Genomic DNA, 22,344 nt, shown 5'->3' on the forward strand with positions numbered 1-22,344 from the left:
ACATAGCCCAGTTTCTAATACATAATTGGCCCTCAATAGATGCTTACTGATTGACTGAAGGTATTAGAACTATAATAAAATGAATGGCACTGAGAGATTAAAATAATGTTTGATTTTAAAGTTTTATTATTGTCTTTTGTTTTTATACCATAGTTATTTTCTCCTGACATAATCTTATCTCCCTTCCCACTTCCTAGTGAACCCTTCCTTATCATAAAAAAAAAAAAAAAAAAAAAAAAGCATTTCAGCAAGGTCAAACATCACAGCAACCAACTTTGACAGAGTGTACTGCATTCCCTATCTGGAGTAGCCATTTTTCTCTTGAGAGGAGGAAGATGTGTTTCTTAAATTACTTTTCTGGGACCCAGGCTATTTATTGTAATATATCAGAATTTGACTGATTTTTTTCTTTTTTTCTTTTTAGCATTGTAGCATTTAGATCATGGCAGTCCACTATACACAATGCTTCCTAGTTCTCTTTGCATTGCTTTATAGATGATCATTTTAGAAGGCAGGAGGACAGGGAGTAAGCAAAGAAAAAATGCTTGAATGGGAATCAGGAGAGTTCTATATTCAAATCTTGTCTAATGACTACTGACTGTGTGAACCTGGGCAAGTCATTTAACTTGAGGCTATTTTCCCTCATTTTGCAAATAGGATAACATTAATTGTAGGCCCTTCTTGATAGCGTTGCTGTAGGACTCAAATGAAATAATGTAGGAAAAGTGATCCACAAATTGTAAAGTGTTCTCTAGCTATTGGCTGTTATAATTAATTCATAGCTCAGGAAAAGGCTGGTTGGAGCAAATGACTTTAATGAAAAAAACAAGGAGATTCTTTTAGATTGCTAAGGGAGTGCTAGATCATAATCTAGAAACAAAACAAAGGAATTAAATTTTATCCTATTGGAAATGGGGAGATATAGAAAGTTCCTGAGCAAAAGACTTTTTGCTCTGCCCAATGTAATGAGAATTGTGCTTAAAGAAGATAGAGGAATCTGCAGCAGCGTGCAGAATGAATTGGAGGAGAGAAAGACTAGAAGCTGAGAAAGATGAAGGAGATAATAAAAGGCTGAATTCAAGTGGTAGTCATGGGAATGGAAAGGAAGGAAGACATAAAGGAAACATTTTGAAGAATCAACAGAAACTGGTAATTGAGTGGAGATGAATGGATGGAGAGATGTCAGATGTCGCTTTGGTTTCAAGAAATATTACTATGTCATTCAAGTTTTATATCACAAGTGATATGGCTTGTGATCAGTACTGAGGAAGGAATGCCCATATTGATGAGGTTGGGCATCTATTAAACTACTGAAGTATTGCACTTTCCCTGAATAAGTTTATGGCTAATCATTTTTAAGCCTGAATTTTCTTTAACTCTGGGGTTTCAAATTTATTCATCCATCTATTCATCCATCCATCCAATCATTCATCCATCCATCCATCTATCTATCCATCCAATCATTCATCCATCTATCCATCCAATCATTCATCCATCCAATCATCCATCCATCCATCCATCCATCCATCCATCCATCTATCCTCTTATTCTTTAAACAAACATTCATTAAGCCCCAGGAAGAGCACCAGGCTGGATGCTAATGAAGATTCACAATTTAGATAACACAGAGATGGGAGAGGAAAGTGAGGGAAGAGTGTTTGACTGGGAGTCAGCCTCTACCCTTAGTGAATTTACAGTCTAGTAATGGGCTAAGACACAAGACACACACTCACACACACGCAGGCACACACACACACGCTCTCACACTCACACACACGCAGGCACACACGCACTCTCACACTCACACACACACACACGCAGGCACACACGCACTCTCACACTCACACACACACACGCAGGCACACACGCACTCTCACACTCACACACACACACACTCTCACACACACAGGCACACACACACTCACACACACACACACGCAGGCACACACTCACACACACACGCAGGGACACACGATTTTAAGGTGGAGTAGCGCTTAGATTTCACTGGCCGAGGGAGTTTCTGCGGAAGAACCCGCTGCCCCGATGCATTCATGGTCTTCACATTGTTCGGACCGCGGCGAGTTCAGGTGACCGGTTCACGTGCTGACGCAGACTGTCTCGGGGGCAGCACGGGGTCCAGGACGCGCTGACTCGGAGGTCATTTCCCTGTCCCACGCGCCGCTCTTGCATGCTAAGTGCTGAAAAAAAGGACTTTGGGTTATGAAGATGGGCAAGTTAAAAGTGCTACAAAGTGATCCAACAAAACCCTTCTGAAAGCCTTCTGCCCTCGTTCCTTCTGACAGGCGGCGGAGCGGCTTGCATGGGAAACCGGACGGAGACGGTGTGGTTCTTCTTCCGCCCGTTCTCGCCGCACTTCCCGGTGCAGATGCTGATTTTTGCGGCCTTCCTGGCCATGTACCTGGTGAGCCTCGGCGGGAACGCCGCCATCGGCCTGGTGGTGCGGGTCACCCACGCGCTCCACACGCCCATGTATTTCTTTCTGGCCAACCTGGCGGTCCTGGAGATGTTCTACACGTCGGCCATCGCGCCGCTGGCCTTGGCCAGCCTCCTGTCCATGGGCAGGACGGCGGTCTCCCTCCCCGGCTGCGGCGCGCAGATGTTCTTCTTCGTCTTCCTGGGGGGCGCCGACTGCGTGCTGCTGGCCGTCATGGCCTACGACCGGCTGGTGGCCATCTGCTACCCGCTGAGGTACACGCTCATCATGAGCCGGCGCCGCTGCGGGCAGCTGACGGCGGCCTCCCTGGCGCTGGGCTTCCTGCTGGCGCTGCCCCTCACCGTGCTGATCTTCCGGCTCCCGTTCTGCCGCAGCAACCAGATCTACCACTTCTACTGCGACATGCCCGCGGTCATGCGCCTGGCCTGCACCGACACCCACGCGCACGAGACCGCCCTGTACATCATCAGCTTCATCGTGCTCATGCTCCCGCTCTCGCTCATCTCCACCTCCTACGCGTACATCGCGGCCGCCGTCCTCCGCATGCGCTCGGCCCAGGGGCGCCGCCGGGCCTTCTCCACCTGCTCCTCGCACCTCTCCGTGGTGCTGCTGCAGTACGGCTGCACCAGCTTCATCTACCTGTCCCCCAGCTCCAGGTACTCTCCCGAGATGGGCCGCGTGGTGTCCGTGGTTTACACCTTCATCACGCCCATCCTAAACCCCCTCATCTACAGCATGAGGAACAAAGAGCTCAAGGACGCGCTCCAGAGGACGCTGGGGAGGCTGTGGTGGGCCCGGTGCAAATGAAGGAGTCAGCGTCCCTGGGAAGTGGACCTCAACCACCAGCTTTTAAAATGTTAGTTTTTATTAGACTCCTGGACTCAGAGCCGGGAAACCAGTTTGAAATCTGTCACCTACTACCTTTGTATATTACCTACTACCTTTGTATATTACCCACCACCTTTGTATATTACCTACCACCTTTGTATGTTACCTACTACCTTTGTATATTACCTACCACCTTTGTATGTTACCTACTACCTGTATACCCCTAGAATTTTGAGAGAAATACACCCTTACTCTAGGGGATCTAATTCATTAGTATGAATAGGAGATGACAAATGGATTAACCCTACCAACATCTCCTTCCTTTCATATATTTTTGGATTAAAGTCACAGCCGGGTACTCTACACGTTTATGCTATCTCATCTCAACTGGATCCTCACTTTGACAAGACAATCCTTTTACTCCTCCCTGATTATCCTACTTAGTTCAGAGGCGATTTCAGACTTAAAAAAAAAATCTCTTCTTGTCCCATACCACCCTGTTAGGTGAGCATCTCACTTCATGTTTACTGAGTAAATAGAGATTATTCAGCATGAGCCTTCTATTCTTTTCTTCTTCACATTTAAAATTCCTTTGATGTCAACCTTTATTCTTTCTTCCTCTATTCAAAAGTCTAATTAAAAGGTGGCCCCTATCCCCAAAGCTGACTTCTTATCTCCATTTCCACCTACTTCCTCTAACAGGTGTCCCCCCCCCCCCCAATTATTCTCTTTTTCATTTCTCTTTTCTCCTTTCCCTCTTTCTTCTCTCTTTCAGTCTTTTCCTACCTACAAGTTCTTTTGCTTCTGCCTATAAATACACCCAATTCCCTTTTCTCTCAAAACAACTCTCAATGGACTCTGTAATCCTCTCATCTCCATTTCTCAGCTTAACTCCAAGGGTGGGGAAAAAGCTCTTTACACCCATCACCCCCTTTCATGTTCCTTTCATACTGCTGAATGCTCTGTGATTTAGTTAGGTTCTGAAGGGAAGTGTGGGTGAGGAGAGGTATTAGACTGACTAGCAAACTGAGGGCCATAGAGCCATTGTGCTGCCTTCACTGTGCTGGCCCGGGAAACACGGACAGTCTCCCAGCGTTATTCCAGGAAACCAAATTGCTTCCATTTGAATCATTTTAAGAAGATTCTGAAGATGACCTGGCAGTATAAAGTAACAGACACTAAGGTTTTTTTTTCTCAAGCTGAACGGTCAACTATTCAAATTCTACTGCAGGCATTTGTAATGTGCCCTCCTGGCAGTTACAATTACTAGTCTGTCCTAGGCCCCACAGAGTACCTTTGACCACTGACCTTTGCCCGGCTCGCCTCCTTTGAGGCCTTCAAAGGTCTCTGGCCATGATCTCTTGAATCTATAGTTTAATAACCGGTAGCGCACTCAAGAACAGCCACATGTAATCTTAAAAGCCTTTATTATACCTACTCACATAATGCCCTGACTTGTTGGTTCCCAAGTGAACACCTGGTCAGAAGACCCACGTGTTCACTACCAAAACCCTTACCTCTTTTGGCTACCCATCTTGGGCTTGGCCACCCAGGCTAGGGAGCCAGGGTAAATCCAATGGGCTGACCATTTGACCTGGTTGCCAAATGCCTGTTTAATTAAGAGACTATTTTATAGAGAAGTCACACAAGGCAGGCACTTCCCAAGAGGTCAGAAGAAGTTATACAAGAACACTCTCAGGGTCTCTCTGAAGAACTTTTGTATCGATTATGAAACATAGGAGACTTTGGCACAAGAGCACCCAATGTGGGGTGCCTACATCAAAGAAGGGGCTATGCTTTATGAGCAAAGCAGAATTGCAGTGGTTCAAAAGAAAGGAGAAATGCACAAATCTAGGACTGAATCTTTGACACTGTACCTTGACCCCAGTATTGTGATATCATTGTTCTTCTAATATGAAGGACAAACAACAAGTCTAGCTTCTGTGACTGTCACTCAACTGAACTCATTCTACCCAAAGTTATCATTGTTCTCTTAATTGCCAAATTGCATAGATCTTTCCTTACTCCCTCTCTTCAGCACTAGACACTCTGGACCACTTTTTAAATCCTCTTTTGTGTTTTTATGACACTGCTCTCTTGGTTCTTTTTCTAATTGTTTCCTAACTCATCTTTGCTGGCAGATTATCCATATCCTACACCCATACTAGGAGGATAAGGATACTAACGTTCCATCCTGTGCCATTTTTTCTTTTCTGACTATATTTTATCACTTGTGATTATATTAACTCCCATTAATTTATTTTTCAATTCTGTGCAGATGGCTCTCCAATCTTTTTAATCCAACCCTTTCTTTCTACTGAGTTTTAGTTGCCAATTAAATCTCCAATTTCCAATTGCCAATTAGATTTTTCAAAGTAGATATCCTATAGACACCTAAAATTCAACATGTTAAAAAGAGAATTGATTAGCTTTCTCTCCTAAACCCATCTCCTTCTGAATTTCTCTCTCTCTCTCTCTCTCTCTCTCTCTCTCTCTCTCTCTCTCTCTCTCTCTCTCTCTCTCTCTCTCTCTCTCTTTTTTTTTTTTTTTTTGTTGTTGTTAAAAGCATCATTATCCTTTTAGTTATCCAGGATTTCCACTTCAGCATCATCTATGACTTCTCACTCTCATTCACTCCACATATTTAATTAATATTCAAATATTTTCATTTCTACTTCCATGATACTTCTGTCATAGTTCAGGCTTTCCTCATCTCTTTAAGATGTTATTGTACAACGTCTTACCAGATGTCTTTTGTGATCTTCCTTAAATTGTCTTTGTCTTTATAGAGATTAGTACAGTACTTGATACTAGTGGATCTTTCTGTTTCTAATCTTCCCCTTCTCCAATTTACCCTCTACACAGCAGCTATGTCTGACTATGTCCCTATCCTATTTAATAAACTTAATAAACTCTTTGCACAGGCCTAGGATGTTTTTCTTCCTCATTTCCTTTCTTTGAACTCCTGCCTCCCTTCAAAGTTCCTACAAGAGACCTTTTCTGATCTTCCTGGGTTGAGTTTTTGGTAGAGATTTGTAGATAATAGCACAGTATTTGACATACAGTAGACACTTAATAATTGCTTGTTGAATTGAATAAGGGAAATGAGCTATGAAGAAAGAGTTGCAATTCCTAGTTTGAAATAAACATGTGACAAATTCACAATGGCCATTATCTTTGCCAAAAGGGACATTTATTTAGGAGACAAAATGAAGAGGTAAAATAGGAAGCGGGAGAGGTAAATATGAAATAGATTTGGGAGAGCAATAGAGTTACCAAAGAAAGGAGTTTGGAAGAATCCATTAAAGGATTAGGCTATGAGATATGAGTAAACTTTTGCCTGATGGGCTAAATCCATAGAAGAATACAGCAGACTAACTAGAATTAGCCATAGTAAGGAGAAAGATGCCACTGAAGAGAAGACACTATGAGGGAGAGAGTGAGAGAGAGAAAATCTCACAGCAACCTTAGTCTAGAAAAGGACTTAACAAAGATCTTCATGACCACATCTTTTATACGAGAAATATATAACTTTAAGGGAAAGAAGGGGAGAAAACAAATAACAGCTTTATTTTCACTAATCTTTAGGTGGAAATAAGCATTTCTTTCTATCACAATTTTTTTAAAAGTATATTTTAAGTACTCTACATTTCATCAGACTGGCAAGGGGGCTGCTAATAGGGGAAAATGTTAAGAACTATTGGACTAGGTTAAGTGGGACTTTTGGCAGATGGGCTTCCTCTTGTTTTCTTGAAGTTAGAGAGGCAAAAGACCTGGGGTACGGGTCTGGGGAGGCACAGCTTCTTTGTCCCTCCATGCTGATTAAGCTGCCTCCTTTAAAGGAAGCTTTTCTTTTTTATCTCAAAAACTCAAAAGGAGGCTCTTTTGGCTGCCCAATATTGAAGTTGGATTAGAAAGTGGTTAATTAGGATTAGAATTAGGGTCTCTAGGTGACAGGTGATAAGTCTTTGTTTTTTTTTTTTTTTTTTTTTTTTTTTTTTTTTGAGGCTTTGCCATTGGCTATCCTAATTCTTGGCTTTCCCACTTAGAGACACTCACTGACTATCTCAGTTACAATCTACAAGGGCAGAGCTGTCAACTTTTAGAAGAAGCAAATCCCAGGGAACTGCAAATTGACTTTATGTTGATTTTTATTTATTCTGTTAAACAATTTCTAATTATATTTTAATTTGGTCTTTTAGCACTTTTCACACTTCTGCTGATACTTCTTGATTAGACTTTCTCCCCAAAGAGATCCTGTAGACCTTCAGTCAGAGATACCACACTCAGCCAACAAAAGATCAAGCTGAATAGCTAAGATTAAATGTTTTCTTTTCAAATTTTCTAATTAATTGAGTTTTTAAAATTGATTTTTACAATAAGCAAGCATTTTCTCTTTTTCCCACTTCCACCATTAAGGCTTGAAACAAATAGACATAATCAGGCAAATCAAATTTCCACATTATCCATATTAGAAAACGTCTCATTCTGCATCTTGAATCTATCTAATCTGTTGCTAAATCGATGGTGTAGAGGAAGATTGGGGGGGGGGGGTTGGAAGTCAGGAGAAACTTTCCTCAGATACTTACTAGATTTGTGATGTTGGCCAAATCACTTAATCACACTCGGCTTCAGTTTCCTCATCAGTAAAATGGGGACAGTGATAATACCTAACTTCCTAGGGTAGTTGTAAGGATCAAATAAGTTAGCATGCGTAAAGCACTTTGCAAGCCTTAAAATGCTATATCAATGCTGTTTTTAATTTTTTACAAAATCTCTCCTGTTCATGTCCTCTTTTCCAATTGCACAACTATCACCCAGGGTTCAGGCCCACATTATCTCATACCTGGGCTCTTGCACTAACCTTCTCATTGGACTCCCTTCCTCAAATGTTTCCTCCCTAGCCAGAGTGACCTTCCCAAACTATAGGTTTGACCATGTCACACAGCAAGTCTAACTCCTTCCTCCCCACTCAATAAACTCCAATGATTCTCTATTACTTCCAAGATCAAATATAAAATCTGTTTGGCTTCCAAAGTTTCACTGGCCTCTTCCCACCTTTGCTGTAGTCTTAAACTTTGCTTAATTTGCTTAAACTTACAATTCTTCAAATACCACTTTCCATTTCTGGCCTCGGGGCATTTTCACTGCTGTCCTCCATATGTGGAATACTCCACATCCTAGTTCCTACCTCCTATTTCCCATTAAAGTGTCCCTTAAACCCCACCTGCAGCAGAACACCCTTTTCTTTCCCTCCCCCCTTTTTCTTCTGAGATTTAAATATCATCTGTCTTGTATACACGTAAGTGGTTTTTATTTTTTTATTTGGATTAAAGTCACAGCTTACAATGAGCTCTTTGAGGGCATCTCTGTATCCTCAGTGTTTACTACAGTGTTGACATATGGGACTTGGCTTTTAGAAAACAGATAACCTTGAGAGATAACCATCAGTTCTCTGAAGTCAAGATTGGTTGTTGCATTGATAAAAATTCTTTTTCAAAATTGTGTCTAAAAAGTTATTTTACAACTTTTTCTTCTGGTTCTGATCACATCACTCTGGGTCAGTTCACTTAAGTCTTCAGGATTCCAAATGGGATGACAAATGATCATGACTAAAAATGATCAAACAGCATGTTAATGTAGCAGAGTTTGTTTAGTTGTGATCTCCTTGGCTCAATATTTAATTTGGTTCAATATTCAAATGAATTTAGGCCAGAATTACAAGTAAACTAAGGAAGCAAGATTCATTGTTGACCTCATCACTTACCTGTAGCTGTAGCTTATTATATATAGATATGACATATATATCAATATATCTATCTAGCACCAAGGGTTTTCTTGGCAGATAACTGAAATGTGTATCTTTTTTCTATCTCCACATCCTTTTACAGAAGAGAAAACTGAAGCAAACAGGATGAAGTGATTTGCCCAGGGTCACATAAATAATATAAATTTATATATATGCATATGTATATATATATATATATATGTGCATATATATATATATACATATATATATATATATATATATATACACCCTTTGAGGTCAGTATATAGATATAGATATATATCTGACTGGAGAAATGCAAGTGGTGGGATTTAATCTGTGCATTCAATTCATTTAATATATCATTTATATATTAGCTAATAAGCATCTAAGGCCCATTTTCTTTCTTTTCTTTTTTTTTTTTTAATTAAAGCTTCTTATTTTCAAAACATGCATAGATAGTTTTCAACATTCACCCTTGCAAAATCTTGTATTCTAAAATGTTTTTCTCCCTTGTTCCCACCCATCTCCTCCCTTAGATGGCAAGTAATTCAATATATGTTAAGCATGTGCAATTCTTCTATATATATTTCCACAATTATGCTGTATGAGAAAAATCAGGTCAAAAAGAAAAGAAAATTAAAAAGAAAACAAAAGCAAGCAAATAATGGCAACAAAAAGTCAAAATACTATGTTGTGATCCAAATTAGTCCTTATAGTTCTCTCTCTGGGTGCAGACGGCTCTATCACTGGTCTGTTGGAATTGGAATCACCTTTTCATCTTGAAAAGAGCCATGTCCACCAGAACTGATCATCATATAATCTTCTTCTTGTGTAGAATGATCTCCTGGTTCTACTAACTTCACTTAGAATCAGTTCCTGCTGATCATTTCTTACAGAACAATAATATTTGATAACATTCATATACCATAACTTATTCAGCCATTCCCCACCTGATGGGCATCCACTCAGTTTCCAGTTTCTTGCCACTACAAAAACAGCTGCCACAAACATTTTGGCACATGGAGGTCCCTTTCCTCCCTTTCCCTCCCAAAGATCTCTTTGGGCTATAATCCCAGTAGAAACACTACTGGATCAAAGGGTATGCACAGTTTGATAGCACTTAGGGCATAGTTTAAAGCCATATTTAAACAGGTATTATCTTAATTTTTTTCATAATAGCAGCTTTTTCTTTTTAAAATACATGCAAAGATAGTTTTTCCAACATTCACTCTTGCAAAATCTTGTGTTCCAAATTTTTCTCCTTCCTTCCCTCCCCTAGAGAGCAAGTAATTCAACATAGGTTAAATATGCACAATTCTTCTATGCATATTTCCACATTCAGAAGATGAGTTTTTTTTTAATCTAAGTTGAATATTTAGTGTACCATCTCACTATCCCATATTTCCATTAACTGAAGTAATTGTTTTTTATAGTTTTTTTTTAGTATTGTCCAATGCTTTCTGACTCCTTTTAATGAGGGAAAGGAAAGGGGCATAAAGGTAAGATAATCCCATGAGGCGCAGTATCCCTTGTAAATAAATTTACAGGCCTGAAAACCTAGATTGATAAATAAAAGGTTTATTGTAGAAATTTGGAAGTAAAGTTCAGTTAGAAAAACACCAGGGCTGAAGGTGGCCGCTGGGCCAGCAGGAACCCTTATGTGGCCGGAAGGATACCATGTGTTGGTGGGGAGGGCTTCTGCAAAGAGAGAGCTCCGGCTTGGCTCTTGTATACCTAGAAGGGGATTGTGGGTGGTACCCCCAAGTTCTTGGGGCTTTTCAGATAGCTCAGATCCGGTGGGGGCTGGGGAAAGCTGAGCTGCTGATGGGGGCTGGGCCTAGATATTCAAAAGGTGCTTTTGACCAGGATTTGTGAATCAAGGTCAGCCATGGGGGTTGGGCAATTAGAAAGGAATCTTAAAGGGACCTCAACCCCTATCACTTCTGGGGTTTTTTTTAGTAGAGACACTGGAGTGGTTTGCCATTTCCTTCTCTAGTTCATTTTACAGATGAGGAAACTAAGGTAGACAAGGTGAAGTGGCTTGCCTAGAGTCACTTAGCTATTGTGTCTGAAGAATATGAATCTCGCTGTCTCTAGGCTCATCACTTTATCCACTACTTTGCCCATTACTCTGTTATTTACTAGCTTTTAAAAGGCGGTGTGATGCAATGAAAAGCACATTAGATAACTAGTAGAAATGAATTGAATGCACAGATTAAATCCCACCACTTGCATTTCTCCAGTCAGATATATATCTATATCTGTACTGACCTCAAAGGGCTTTTATATATATATATATAAAAGCTCTTAGAGTTCAGTGACCATTTCATTTTTGTCTTTATATAATCAGCACCTGGATAGTACCTGACCCCATGTAGGGTCGTGATAAACACTAGTTGAGTCCAATTTTATATGGTTTCATTCAGATGTTTCATAGGAGGCTTCCGTTGGGAGTATTCTGGAAGTTTGAAAGGCATCAAAACAAAATTTATCAGAACAAATTTTTAAAGGAAGAAGAAAAAAGCAAAGTGAAAGGTACTTCCCATTATAAATGTGGAGTGCTGAACAATACATGATTGATTCTGTAATGTCCTCAACAGAGCTAGTAGGACATGATGAATTTGTGTGGGTATCACATAAATAGTCCCTTGAGGTGAATGTGGCTTTGAGCGCTGGTCCTTTTCACTGGGCTCCCCTCTTTGTGAAGAAAATGAATCAAATTCTTCATGAATGGTAAGAGCTTGGGAAAAGGCTTTTCTTCTTCAAGAGGACAGAACAGATGTGGTTCCAGATTCTTTTTTGGGGGGAAATCTATAAAGAAAGGGAACTTGGAAAAAAATTGTGTAAGAGTAGTCAGTCCCTCCTTTCGTTCAAATCCCCATTTTTCAGCTTGAATCCCCAGATACTTTGAAAATTTCTCCTTGAGTGAGAACAGGGACTCTCTTGGTCTACTTCCACCTCAATTCTTCATGCAAGCCCATAGCCTTCTCCTCTTTACTAGCTCATAAGTCTATATTCAGATGTAAATGACCCAGGCTCTAATGAAAAGTTACTTAATTTAGCATTAAAAGCAAGGTGGAGTGCATTTCACTTTAGCCAAATACTTTCAGACTAGAGGGTAATACAAAAGTCCAATGAATATTTTTTCCCCACTGAGGCTGGGGTTAAGTGACTTGCCCAGGGTCACACAGCTAGGAAGTGTTAAGTGTCTGAGACCAGATGTGAACTCTGGTCCTCCTGAATTCAAGGCTGGTGCTCTCTCCACTGCGCCACCTAGCTACCACCTAGCTGCTCCCCCAATGAATATTCTTAAAACATGACCTACATGCTTTGCTCCAAAGCTTACAATGGCTTCCCATTGTCAACTTCCTCAAGTAAGGACTTCTTCATTGGTCCATCCTATTTTCCCATTGTTCCTTTATATGAGATCTGGACTTATATGTGGGTCTCCTTACCATCCCACAAAATGTAATGTGAAGTTCTGTTTATGCCTTTTTGCTCTCTCTTGTTTAGAACAGGAATAACCTCTTTGTCTACCTACTTAAAATGCCATTGTCATTGTAAAGTTTTCCTGACAGAAGTTATTTCTTTACTCTCTAAATTCCTGCAGTGGTACTTATGAGTTGGGGTATTCATAATTCTTTTACTTTGGAGAACTCTAATTTCATTACTGTGAATGCCCCACCCCACTCCACTCCACTCCCAGCCACCACTGATGGTAATCATAAGGCTTAAAACTGGAAGGGACCTTACAAGCCAAGTTCACCTCTCTCGTTTTATAGAGGAAAAAACAAAGGCACATAAGAGTTAAGTGACTTGGCCAGGGTCACACTGTCTGATGCAGCATTTGAACCTAGGTCCTTCTGATTCTAACCCTGCTGTGCTATACTTTTTCTAAGATTAAAAAAATTTGTCCTAACTAGACCCAAGTTAAGCTGGTTCCTTGTCTGAATGTTGCAACTCATAAGCTTGGATGATAAGAGTAACCAGCATTTAATAGCCTTTTAGTATTTGTTTTACAAATGATATTTCTCATTTAATCCTCATAATATCCCTGAGAGGTAGATGATATTCTTATCACCCCTATCTTATTGTTAAGGAAACTGTGTCAAACAGAGACTAAGTGTTTTGCCTAAGCTCATACAGATAGCATAAGATAGATTTTTCAATTCTTGTTGACTAAAATCCAACCCTCTGTGTGCTGCATTATGTAGCTACTAGTCAGCCCTTCATTCAATAAGGAGATTTAAAACAGCTTTTACGAAGAGATAGGCATTATACTGTCAAGATATTAGGGGACGTCCTGTTTTCCAGGACCAAGGGCCAGGAAACAAAATTTCCCTGAGCTTGGCTTAACAACAATCCTTTGTGCTTACCTTCTAGATGATCTCATCCTCTGGCAAAATCATATGATTTTTTTTTTTTTTTTTTATTGCTTTGATCTTTATTTCCCTGGGAATCCCAGAGGAGCTGATACAGCCTCTGACATTCTGCATGTTGAATGCAGCAGAAAGTGATCAATTAAATCTCCTGACTTGCTAAGTGAACTGAACTACTTCATTCCTATTCCCCCTATGTTAACTCTAGTTCTGCACCTTGCTGAATTATCACAAGGCTCAATGATTCTTATACTTAGAGACTGTTCCCACAGGACCCAGGAATCCCCGTATCGTCCCCAAAATGCATGCAAGCATGGGTGTATGAGGGGAACTGTTTACTCAAGACTCAAGAATGACTGTGTTGGATCCTGTTTTTCTGTTGTTTTCTTTTTTTTTTTTTTTTAATTTTAATAGTTTTTATTACAACATTGACAATTGCCAAACCTTTTATTCTAATTTTTCCCCTCCTTCCCCCCCCCTCTCCATGGCATGTTGACCAATACATGTTAAATATGTTAACGTATAAATTAAATACAATATATGTATACATGTCCAAAAAGTTGTTTTGTTGTACAAAAAGAATCGGATTTTGAAATAGTGTTGTTGTTTCCATTCTTAAAAATACTATCCTTATCCTAAACTATAGCCCTTCTTTCTCAGGAGGACTTTGCTTGTAAGCCTTTTTTCTCACTTTGAAATTAAACTTCTTTTTGATTCTTGACTTTCCTGTTTTTAGCCTGCGTTACCAGCTTTGGCAGGTTAGAGACCGATTCCTCCAGGTGACATTGCTAAACGATAAGGATAGAGATTTATGAAAAAAAGAAATACAGCTTCTGCCCTCTCTGAGCTTACATTCTAACAGGGGAAGACAAAGGAAATTGGGAAGGAATGGAGGGAGGGAATGCAATCAGACAAGTTCACAGGGTATTTCTATTATGTGAGGGACAAATGGAGCAAGCTTCCAAGGTGAAGAGGTTTAATAACATGATAGAGAAAGTATGGAGTGCAGTCAACAATGTACAAAATCCCCTCTAACTACAAATTCCCTCATTTTTCAGATACCTTGTCTTTATTGTAAATCCATTTGGTATTTATTCATAGTTTTATATTTCCCTTTGTAACACGTCATATTGCCTTCCCAAAAATGGTAACAATTTGCAGACTGAATATGGTATCTGTCACTGGATGCTTGCTTCCCCTCAGTCCCATCAGCATTGGACTATATCTAAACTCCTTTACTTATTTATTATCATGCCAGTGAAACTACCAAATGATTATTTTGTGAAGCATTTTAAAGAATATCAAAGGGGCAGAAGAGGGAAACAAAAAGCGGGACGGAAGGAGGTCTGAGCTGTATTACAACAAGCTATACTAAAAAGCAGTCATCATCACAATAATTTGGATACTGGTTAAGAAATAAAGAGGTTGATAAGGTACACAAAATTCAGATGCAAACAAAGAAAGTAGCCTAGTATTTGATAAATCCAAAGATCTCAGCTGCTATGGTGAGATTTCACTAGTTAACAAAAACTATTGGGAAAACTGGAAAGCAGACTGCTAGAAACAAAGTATAGAACATTATCTCACATTTTACATCAAAAAGAACTCTAAATGATTAAGTGAATTAGACATAGAGATTTTAGAAATCAATTGAAGGAGTAAGGAAAAAATGACTTTTCAGGTCTGTAAAAAGGGAAATAATTCCAAACAAGTAGACAGAGGATAATAGAAGATAAATCAGACAATTTCTGTTAAATAAGATTAAGCAATTTCTATTAAAAAAAAAAAAAACACCACAAAATCCTACAAAACTAAAATTCAAAGGGAAACAGGCAACTGGGAAAATATTTGTGCTGTTTTTTTAATATGAGTGTGATAAAGGTACAAAATTTGTAAGATTAAGGACTATTACCCAATTGATAACTGGTCAAAGAATATGAACAAGCAATTTTCTAAGGATAAATCTAAGCTAAGAACATTTAAAATGTTCCAAATCACTAATTAGTAGGGAAATGCAAATTAAAGTAATTCTGAGGTCCAACCTCACACCATTGTGAGAAATGGATGGGCATACAGTTTCCACAATTATGAAAGTTAAATTGGAGAAATGAAACTTAACTTAGAAAATTGAAACCCATAAGACATCAAAGAATAATCAAGATTATCTTCTCCCCAAAAATGTAAGTCCCTTCTCCAAAACTTTTGTAATCAGGGGTGACGCCTGAGATCTTTTGTTCTTTCCCTTAAAACCCTCCAGTATTACCTTCCACCTTCTAGAATGTAAGCTCCTTGGGAGCAGGAATTAGCTATGTCATAAGGAATGGAGATTTATGTTCATCCAGTTAATGGAGAATCACAGGAGGGACTTGTGCTTTTGGATAGGAAATAACATGCTGCCTCTGGAGCTTCAAAAGTGTGTCTACTCACTTAGGCACTCATTCTTGCAAGAACGTGAAATAAATCTTCATGCATTCATTAGTGAGTCAGTGGAGTTCTTGGTAAGACTTTTTGTTTCTTACACCATCATATTGGCAATTTGATAAAACAAAAAAAGATAAATGAGAAGCATAGTAGGGATTATGGGGAAAACAGGCTTATTGTGCATTATTGGTGGAGCTGTAAATTGGTCTAGTCATTTTGGAAAGCAATTTGGAACTATGTTCCCAAAGATACTAAACTACACACTTTTTGGCCCAGGGATATCATTACTAATTTATACTACAAGGAGATAAAATTCAGAGAAAAATGACCCAAAGGTACAATAAATATAGCAACATCCCCACTTTTTGTGATGACAAAGAACTAGAAGTAAGGGGACTTGTCCATTGATTAGGAGAAATGGTTGAATAAATTATGGTATGGGAATGTAATGGAATATTATTATACTACTAAGAAATTATGAAAATTGTGGCTTCAGGGAAATTTGGGCAAATCTGCATGAGCTGATAAAAAGTAAAATGAGCAGAACCAGGAGAAGGATTTATACAACAATAAAAACATGGTAAAGACAACTATAAGAGATTTTAAAATTCTCATCAATGCAGTAACGCCCACGATTCCAAAGGACTGGATAATGATCTAGACCATTTCTTCCAGAAATGGAAGCCAATAAATATAGATGAAGAGCCTTGATTATTTCATATCGACTTAGAAAACCATATGATAATATTATCTAGTTTTTAAAAAAATTTTATTTAAACATTTCCCAATGACATTTTAATCTGCTTTAAGGCCACCAGGGAGTACTGTAAGCTGCATACTCAACATCTCTGATCTAAGCTACCTATTTCCTGAGAGAGACACGATGGCCTCAGTATGCTGACTGAGACATGTTTTTTGGATATGGCATTGTGGGAATTTGTTTTACTTGACTATGATATGTGCTAGGAGGTGTTTTCTTTTTCTTTTTTCCTTTCTTCTTCATCAAAAACTGGAGAGAAAAGGGAAATGAATTTTTGTAAGTTGAAAACAAAATTAAATTTTACAAAATTGAAAATTTTGAATTTTATTAATTTAAATTATCTGCTAATTTAATGAGCACCAGGTGGTACTTTGGTATTGTTTAATATGCATTTTAGTCTATTGTGAAGTGTGGAGAGGAAGGTTACTAGGATGGTGAGAGGGCTCACTTCCTTGCAGAATTGGAAGTTGGAAGAGGAATTGGATTTGTTTAGGATTAAGAATAGTAAGTGAAATTGCAAAGCATAGAATTTGGACTTGGAAAATAAAAAACTTCCTAACAATTAGAGCTACTCCAAAGAGCCATGATCTGGGGAAGTAGTAGATTTCTTTACACTGGAGATCTATAAGCAGAGATTGGATTAGGATCTGAGTACTTTCAAAGCTAAATCTTTGTTCAGGAATAAGTGGCTTCTGAGGTCAAATTCAGAGATTCCTTGATTCATATTATCTCAATCATAGGTCTAAAGCTGGAACCCACATCATTGGCTAGCTAGTGAAGGGTTCCCATTTTATAGATGAGGAAAGAGATCCAGAGAGGTTAAGGAAGATATTTTAAGTCACAGAGTTCATCAGCATCAGAGTAAGGATTTGAATGATTCCATGCTCAGAGGCTGTGCTCTTCCCATTCTCCTTTGGACTTCTCAAGTCAGTGAGATAGGTATCAGAGGGAGGAGCATCATCAATCATAGACTCACTCTAGGGAATAGGAGCTAGAAGATATTCCTGATTTAATGGAATTCTCAACTCAGGGACAGACTCACCTTAGAAGCCAATCGCTAGAACCAGGAGCAAAGTCTTCCCTTGGGATGACCACGTGTGATAATAATCATCTCATTTGTATTTATTCTGGAAGTCAGAGGGGAAGGGAGGAACTTCCTACCATAGACTAAACATACAATAGTAGCTCCTGATTATTCAGTCATCTTCTTCCAAGTTGAAATTCTGGCATTACCACAAGATTCCTGGGAAGATGAGGAGTGGGAGGGAAAGAGAATTTAATTATTATGCTTTTTTTTTTTTTTACAAAGAAACAAAACCAGGCTAAATAGTTATTTGAATATGTTTGAGGGATGCTCAAGAATCAGTGAACTATCATGGGGAGGGATGGGAGCTGACTGATTCTTAATTTTTTCTCCAGTTTTTAATATTATAATAGATTTTTTTTTAAATATTTCAGTACACAAGAGCGCTCAAGAAACACATGTTGAAAGCTGAACCAAGAGAACAATTTGTATAAAAACTGTAATGATGCTAAAAAACCAGCTTCAAAAGCCTTAAGGATTCTGATTAATGCAATGACTACCAAGTCCAGAGGACTGATAATGAAGCCTGTACTTGTCTCCTGCCTCAGAAATGGTGAAATGTATTTTTTTTTAACATGCTGATAAATTTGCTTAATTATACAAATTTATTAACAATTGTTTTCTTTTTCTTTTTCCAATAAGGGAAGGAAGGGAGAGGAAATACATTTTGTAAATTAAAAAAAAAACAAAAACCTAACTAAAACGATTGCTAAGTTAGAATGAATTAAATTCCCATCAGATGTCACACATTGTCCAGCCTTTCCCCAATCAATTATTTCTGACTTTCCTCTTTCCAAATACATTTTACCAATTAAAAAAAAAAAAATTCGGATCTATAAGAATAGTAGTGTGTTATTTTTTCTTTTTCTTTTTCCAATGAGGGAAGGAAGGGAGAGGAAATAGATTTTGTAAATTAAAAAACAAACAAACAAACAAACAAAAAAAAACCTAACTAAAACAATTGCTAAGTTAGAATGAATTAAATTCCCATCAGATGTCACACATTGTCCAGCCTTTCCCCAATCAATTATTTCTGACTTTCCTCTTTCCAAATACATTTTACCAATTAAAAAAAAAAAAAAAATCGGATTTATAAGAATAGTAGAGTGTTTTGTTTTTTTTTTAATGCCCTGGATTTGGAGCCAACAGATCTAGGTTCAATCTCTGACTTCCTCTTCTCTGGGTCTCAGTTAAACAGTGGAATTGGATTTCATGATTTCTAACATCCTTTTAGCTCCAAACAGATGACACCATCAGCTCCCAGCAAGAAAACATGCCTTCACAAGGTAGAGAATGAGAAATATGTGGGAGTGTTTTGTCAAAGAGCTCCTGGCTAGGAATGAAATGAGACGATTGCGTCTTCACCTCAGTATTTTGGGAACTGACAGACAGGTACAGACTGTCACAGACTCATTCTTCCACATTGATATTGTCCATATGCTCCTTGCTGAGCTTAATTTGAAGATGGTCTAACTTTCTTGAGTGAAAACTTGGAATCTTTCGGTGTGATGATTAGGACCTGAGGTTCCAAGCTCTCCCTAAGGGATCATTTTAATATGAACATGACCTCATCCCTAAAGAATTGAGATTCTTTTAATAAGACCCAGGGTAGCCACATCTGTTAACTGGATAATCACATTATAAAAGTTAGTGTCTCCTGATAAATCTCCAGCTCCTCAATGTCAACATCGGAAAGTTAGTCCCTAAGTGTTGATTCTAGTCCAAGTTTTCAGCTTAGTCATTCTTTTTGTTTTCTTCACTTACAAAAATGCAATTCCTTGGGCCTTCTCCTAGAGGGATATGGGAGAGTGGTAAGGTTAAGGATAAAGTATCTGTATTGCACCCAAATCTCAAAGGAAAATTCTCAGAGATCACCTAGTAGTCTAACCTCTACCTGGCTGAAAATGCCCTCAAGGATGCTCTGATCTTGTCTTGAATACTTCCTGTGATGAGGAACCTTCTTCTGAGGCAGTCTCTTCTGCACTGGAAAGGCTGCAATGCAAGTCAAGTTAGGAGAAAGAAACCTTAGAGGCCTCATGTTTCCAGGTGAGGAACTGAGAAATTAAACAACTTGCCTACAGTGGTATAACTAGTGTCAGAGGTAGGAGCACGAATCCAGGTCTTCTTGGCCCCAAGTCTAATCTTCTCTCCATCTCCTATGCTGCCTCTACTGCCCTTTGGGGCCAAACAGAATGGAGCCATATACAGTCTTTTGAATACTTGAAGACAGCTATCTTATCTTTACTAAGACTTCTCTTTCTTGAGCTTAGTGTATCTATATAAATTATATTATATGTACATTTTTATAAACAAATATAAATAATTAACAAAATTTATAAACAATTATAAACAAAATATATATATATATACACATACATACATACATACACACATAACACTTAAATATAAGCTTTATTCTTTAACTATTCCATCTCTGGTGTCTGGTCTTCTAAATACCCAGATTGCTCTCTTTTGGAGTGATCCAATTTGCCAGGGCCCATTTCCTCCATCAAATTAGTTCCCTCTGGTGACCCAAAATACATCCTTGGCTTCTTGTTCCCAAAGCTCTTGCCTTTTTTTCTGGACCACCACTGACCTAGCTCTAATCACTTCTCTGTGGTGGAAGTTCTGCTAGTTCTCAACTCCCATCCTGAGCAAAGGTGACTAAAGAGCCTCAGGTGCAATGTGATATGAAACCCTTCTCTAGCTCTGCCTACTTACCTAGATTGTGTTAATAAGGAACCCCAGCACAAATCTTTAAGGTCAAAAGGATGTAGAGGGCCTGGAGTTGCTTTGGGGCACAGTCATTTTGGTATTTCAGGAGGAGAGATCTGAGTAAATATCTTTGAGTTTTAGATAACGCCAATCATTAGTATAACTGGGGCAGAGGCACAATTGTAGTCAAGAATGTACAGAATGGAATTAACAGGCTTTAACCTGATGGCTTGAATTTTATAGGTCTTTTTTCCAAAAGTGGGATGGGCTTGTATTGATTCATTCTCACTTCTTCAATAAATTTCCTTTGTGACCAACGCTACCTGTTTTTAAGCTGGGTGACTGAGCTCCCTAGATTAGAGCTTTAATCTTGGGAAAACACTCCTCAGGGACATTTTAACAAAAAATGAGGTGATGAAAACAGGATCAGAGGCTCATATTTGAAGCTGGCTCTGCTTTTCTTTTCTTGGACAAACTCCTTCCTGACTCTGGGCCTCATTTTCTCATCAGTAAAGTGAAGGATTAGATGCATGACTAGTTTGATTGGGAAAAAAAAAAAAAAAAAAAGACTGACATACTATCTGTATTCAAGTATTCAAAGAACTGTCACAAGGAAGAGAGATTTGGCTTTTTCTCCTTAGTCCCAGAAGGCACAATTAGAAGCAATAAATGCAAATTGGGAAGAATCTAGAAAATCATCCAGAGCTCTTCAGAGTGTGGTGGGCTCCTTAAGGAGGTGGTGGGTTCATTATCCTTCAAGGATAATGCTATATTCAAGCAGAAGCAATACAAGCACTTTTCAAGTAAATTGTGTGGAAAATTGGGTAAGGGAGACTTGAACTAGTTGGCTTAGCTAACTTAGCTCTTTGATTACTCCCCTCATACTCCCAAGCTAGTTGAAACACACATTTGAATGACTAAAGGGTACTATAAGTTTCTAAGAATAGATGGGACGTAGTGGGATAGCATCCAGACAAAACATCCAGTCATAGTGATCTGTACTTCAGTCCTGCCTCTGACATTCAGTAACTGTGATCCTGGGGAAATTTCTCCCTTAACCTCTCAGAGACTCAGTTTCTCTACCCATAGAATGGAGATGGCTGCTACATACTCTCCATAATTGCTATGAGGCTCAAATGTCAAACTCTGGAAAATTTAAAAGGATTAGAATCAGACCTATGCTTTCATTAATCTGGGACTCCTTTGGAGAGACTTACATCAACTGATGCTGAGTGAAATGAGCAGAACCAGGAGATCGCTGTACACTTCAACAACAATACTGCATGAGGATGTATTCTGATGGAAGTGGATATCTACAACATAGAAAAGCTAATCCAATTCCAATTCATTAATGATGGACAGAATCAGCTACACCCAGAGAAGGAACACTGGGAAATGAGTGTAAACTATTAGCATTTTTTGTTTTTCTCCCCAGGTTATTTTTTTACCTTTCGAATCCAATTCTTCCTTTGCAACAACAGCAACAACAACAAATTCGGTTCTGCACATATATATTGTACCTAGGATATACTATAAGATATTTAATATGTATGGGAATGCCTGCCATCTAGGGGAGGGAGTGGAGGGAAGGAGGGGAAAATTCAGAACAGAAGGGAGTACAAGGGATAATGTTGTAAAAAAATTACCAGTGCATATGTACTGTCAAAAAATGTTATAATTATAAAATTAATAAAAAAAATTAAAAAAAAATGGGACTCCCAAATGAGGAAACTTTTTTTCTTTACTAATGAATGCTGGTACTTTATTTGCCACTTACTTATTTTTGCCTAGAGTATTGAAAGGTAAAGGATAACTCAGAATGCTACATAAATGTCAGCTCTCATTCTCTTCACTGCAGCAACAAAATCTCAAATGACTAGCCACATTCCCCAGCCTTTCATATCTTAGCTCAAGATCAGGCCTTATCGGGCC

The 22,344-nt window shown here is 38.8% G+C and overlaps 1 protein-coding gene across 1 annotated transcript; it reads left to right on the forward strand.

Annotated features, from left to right (window-relative positions):
- The first annotated feature begins 265 nt into the window (after positions 1-265).
- On the forward strand, positions 266-3,470 carry OR10V1 (olfactory receptor family 10 subfamily V member 1). The gene has a single exon (XM_074276345.1). It carries the CDS (start codon positions 2,321-2,323, stop codon positions 3,260-3,262), a length of 942 nt encoding a protein of 313 aa, XP_074132446.1. The 5' UTR covers positions 266-2,320; the 3' UTR covers positions 3,263-3,470.
- Positions 3,471-22,344: the final 18,874 nt, after the last annotated feature.

The sequence above is a fragment of the Sminthopsis crassicaudata genome, chromosome 6 (assembly GCF_048593235.1).
Source record: "Sminthopsis crassicaudata isolate SCR6 chromosome 6, ASM4859323v1, whole genome shotgun sequence".
Classification (NCBI taxonomy): Eukaryota; Metazoa; Chordata; class Mammalia; order Dasyuromorphia; family Dasyuridae; genus Sminthopsis; species Sminthopsis crassicaudata.

Coding starts and splice junctions, on each gene's coding strand:
- OR10V1 (XM_074276345.1), top strand. CDS start 2,321: ATGGGAAACCGGACGGAGACGGTGTGGTTCTTCTTCCGCCCGTTCTCG.